Raw genomic sequence first — 4,208 nt, forward strand, 5'->3', positions numbered from 1 at the left:
AAAAAAAAAAAAAAAAAAAGACTTAGGAGTTCCTAAACAGCCAAGTATGTATTTCCTCTCTGTACATTAGTGAACTTAATTTGGGTCTAGGACCAAAAAAGGAAATAAATTTTAAATTTGACTGTACCCAAATTAAGTTCATTACCAGAGAAAGCTGCTAATTCACTCCAAGTCTACAAAATAAAACGAACTGAAAAAAATGTCATCCTTTCTACCGAAAAATGGGAATCTAAAAGTTCAGTATGGCTGGGTGTGGAGGCTCACACCTATAATCCCAGCACTTTGGGAGGCCAAGGTAGGAGAATCACTTGAGGCCAGGGGTTCAAGACCAGCCTGGGCAACATAGTGAGACCCCCATTTCTATTTTTAAAAATTAAAAATAAAACTTTAAAAATTGTTTTAAAAAAATTCTGTATGTGTCCACCCACCAAAACAAGTATTAGTCAAAACTGCACATAACTGGCAAAGTGTTACCTCTCCCTGGGATGGCTAGATATAAACAAGAATCAAAGCTTTGAGTTCACAGTATAAAACTGGAATTTCAGACCCAGTTAGCAGGTGAGGGAGGACTTTGAGGTATGAGGGTCTCCCTCTCCACTCAAGGTTAAGGCAAGCACACATATGGCTTTTCTTTCACAATAGACACACCATCGCAGCATATTTTTTTTCAGCAAGCACTGTTCTAAAAATAAATTTTAAAAATTTCAGCAAAGCAATAAGCTTTCATTCTCAAAGAAATATACTCTGAACCCACCCTTGTAATCCCAGCACTTTGGGAGGCCGAGGTTGGGGGATCACTTGAGGTCAGGAGTTCAAGACCAGCCTGGCCAATATGGTGAAACCCCGTCTCCACGAAAAATGCAAAAATTAGCTAGGTGTGGTGGCACATGCCTGTAATCCCAGCTACTCAGGAGGCTGAGGCAGGAGAATTGCTTGAACTTGGGAGGCAGAGGTTGCAGTGAGCCAAGATCACGTCACTGCACTCCAGCCTGGGAGACAGAGTGAGACTCCATCTCAAAAAAAAAAAAAAGAAAGAAAGAAATACACTCTGAACCACAAAACGACTGAAACTGTTACATCATCCTTAAAAAACAGAATCAGAAATGTATGCTAGTTTACAATAGCTGCTTAAATATATGGACTTTCCTTGTTTCTTCTGCAGAAGAGGAGTCAGGACATTCAGAGCCCTCCTGGAATGGCCAAGTAGTGGTGAGGCTCAGGCAAAGCCAAAAACCAGGGGAGCAACAGCACCGGGTTTTCCGCTACCTTCTCCCACCCTGGTGTGAGAGTGGTCACGACTTAACATGAAATGAATTTCTGCTCTATCAGAGCTGACATGTCCTTCAATACCGACATTCAGGACAATCATGCCTAACATTTATAGCATGCTTACTCTGTGTATAGCATGCTTACACTATTCTAGGCACTTCACAAGCATAGATTCATTTAATCCTCTCAATGATCCGAGACTAGGTAATATTGTCATCCCCATTACACAGATGACAAAACGGGGGCACGGGGTGATTAAACAATTTGCCAGAGCTCATCAGCAAGTAAGAGGAAAGCAGGGATCTGGATGCAGGCAGTTTAGCTTCAGAGGCAGCACGCCTGATCCCAAGACTGTTCTGCCTCTCAGCTTCCTGCCTGTCATCCAAGGATCACACCAGGTCAGATTTCCAGACCAGGTCAAATTCCCACACTCTCACTAGCATTAAAAAAGAAACAGAAAAGCCTGGGAAGAAACATTTGGGACAAAATGATACAAATTTGGTAACAACCTACCAGTTGTTTTTGTACAGCTCCTCAGCACCAATGAATAAATACAATGAAATAAGATTCCGGTTCAACATTTTTTCCAGTGGGAGAGAAGGAGAGCAAGGCTAACAAATCGCCAAACACAGAAGAAAATAGTGTTTATCAGACAGATACCGAGACCCAGGGGTGTGCCAGGTTCTGTGGGCCACATGAGGGAGAGTATGGTGTCTGCCCCTCTCAGAGAGGACTGAATTGCAAAAGCAGAGGTTGTCTCTAGTTCCCGGAAGAATGTACTTTGTTACATCCTGTAGGGACCAAACCTTCCAAGGTTTCAATGAAGGACCTCTTGAAAGCTGATCAGCGTATTTTGAGAGGAAAAAAGTTGAACAGCAGAATTTTAAAGCAGAATTTAAAAGGGTGCAATTTTAAGAACACGAAAAAATGAAAAACTGTCCAGATTTGTCTCTTCATCTAGCCCTTGACTTGAATATAAATTCTCATAACTCTCAGACAAGTTGGGAACTATGCTATCCTGTTTTTATCTGGAACATTCTGTGCAGCATTATTTATATAATTCACTATAGTTCCTAGATAGCATCCAAAAGTGATAAATTCAAGAGAAGTGAGACTGCTGGCCTAGCCCCAAACATCTAAAAAATACAAAAATAAACATAGTCTCCACTTACCTTTAATCATGTTTGCAATAGGAATCCATTTCTCTTTTAATGGATCATAGAACTCAGCCTCCTCTGCTGGAGCCCCTTTTCTGTAACCACCTAAAGCATAGACACAGCCACCCAAGGTGACTGCACAGTGGTAATACCTGGCATTGAGCATTGGCAAACCTTCTGTCCATTCATCACTTTCACTGTTATAGATCCACACTGTGTCAAGAGCTTCTATGTTATCCGTCCTGTAGCCCCCAGTTACGTAAATGTTGGGTCCTAAACACGTAACACCATAGCTCTCCCTGGTATAATCTGGTATTTCTGCTCCCTGAATCCAAACATTTGTCAAAGGGTCCCATATGTGAACCTCTGATAAAGGATGCCAGTAATAGCCTCCAATTATATACATTGTGGCTGTGGATCTCTGGGAAATCTCTTTATGCATGGGATTCAAGGCATTGTATATTAGAGAGCGGATCTTATTTTCGGTTAGCAGGCAGCTTCTTTGAAGGCCTAAGGCTGTTTTTAAGTACACTGGATCTATATCAATGTTGATATAGCTCAGTAGATTATATAGGCATTCAATTCGATTTTCTACATCATGAGCAGTCCACTTAATAACTGGTTCTATGATAGCTTCTTCTTTCCAAACACTGAGATTCTTTCTGGACAAGATAAAGAGAAACTTTTCAAGGCTGATTTCCAGAAATTCTTCTTGTTGCCACACTTCCTTAAACTTTGAACACAGAATTCTTCGAGATTCCTTCTCGAGTTCTGGACACACATGAAATTCTGCAAAGGAGTGCATTCCAATACAATTATCAATATCCAAGTGCCTTACCAAAAACCGCTCACAAGCCTTCTTTACTGAAAGGAACTGTAGCAGATCTGCTGCCTCAAGCAGGCTTTGAACATTTCTTTTAGTTATTTCAATTTGGGAAGTGTATGCATAATTTACAAGGCCTTCCAGAATATCATGGTGGATGCCAGAGAGTTTTATTTTATTTTTAAATTTTTCTTTCATGTCAGCTGTGAACATTGCCTTAAAATAATTGCTGCAAGCAGCTAAAACGGCTCGGTGACAATGGAAGATTATGCCTGAAGGACACTGAAGGGTAATATCAGTAAATAATCCATCCAAGTAAAATGTTCTGAATGCATCCAGAAAATCCACTGGATGTGTTGAATCCTTGAAAAGATAAATATAATCGTCTTGTCCTTTTAGAGCCATGGCTGCAATAAATATGAAATAACAAATGTGTTTTCAATTTTGCACATTATCTCAAATAATCAATGCTAAATAACTGACTAGCAGCGGATATACTCCAAAATTGGACTAAGTTCAGCATTCTAAATAATAAATGCAAAATGTGGATGGACAGTTTGATCATTTATATGGTGGTCAATTTAAATTCAGGGTAGCTCGGGGCTTGAAATGATGCCCCCGGATTTTTCAGTAGTCCTTTTGAGAGTACTGATTTGCTATTCCATTCACCGCAATCTACCCTGGCCTGGCGTTCAGGAGACCAGGTCCCACACTAGGCAAGGAAAGTGTCCGAGGGTCACCCCACTCGAGGCCGGACCTCAGCTGTCTCGGCTCGGCCCCAATTCAACCTTTTCCCCGAGCTCGTCTCCCTTTCAAATCACATCGAAATGCCAAGAAAGGGATGATGGAAATATAAAAGGACAAGAAGAGGTCTCGGAAAAGGGAAATCCTGAGCCCTTTCGTTTAAGGAAGGAGAGAAAGGAAGGCGGCCCGGCGAAGCCCCTGCAGCCCGCGCCCCC

General features: G+C 41.4%; 1 protein-coding gene across 1 annotated transcript in view; it reads right to left on the bottom strand.

Moving 5' to 3' along the window:
- The window catches only part of LOC105545297 (kelch-like protein 23), a 67,521-nt gene that overhangs the window by 12,883 nt on the left and 50,430 nt on the right, over positions 1-4,208 (bottom strand). The window contains exon 4 of the mRNA XM_011988166.1: positions 2,417-3,656. Coding sequence (XP_011843556.1) covers positions 2,417-3,654 — 1,238 coding nt within the window. The 5' untranslated portion in view covers positions 3,655-3,656. The remainder of the gene's footprint in view (positions 1-2,416; positions 3,657-4,208) is intronic.

This window comes from Mandrillus leucophaeus, unplaced genomic scaffold, assembly GCF_000951045.1.
Source record: "Mandrillus leucophaeus isolate KB7577 unplaced genomic scaffold, Mleu.le_1.0 Scaffold324, whole genome shotgun sequence".
Lineage (NCBI taxonomy): Eukaryota > Metazoa > Chordata > Mammalia > Primates > Cercopithecidae > Mandrillus > Mandrillus leucophaeus.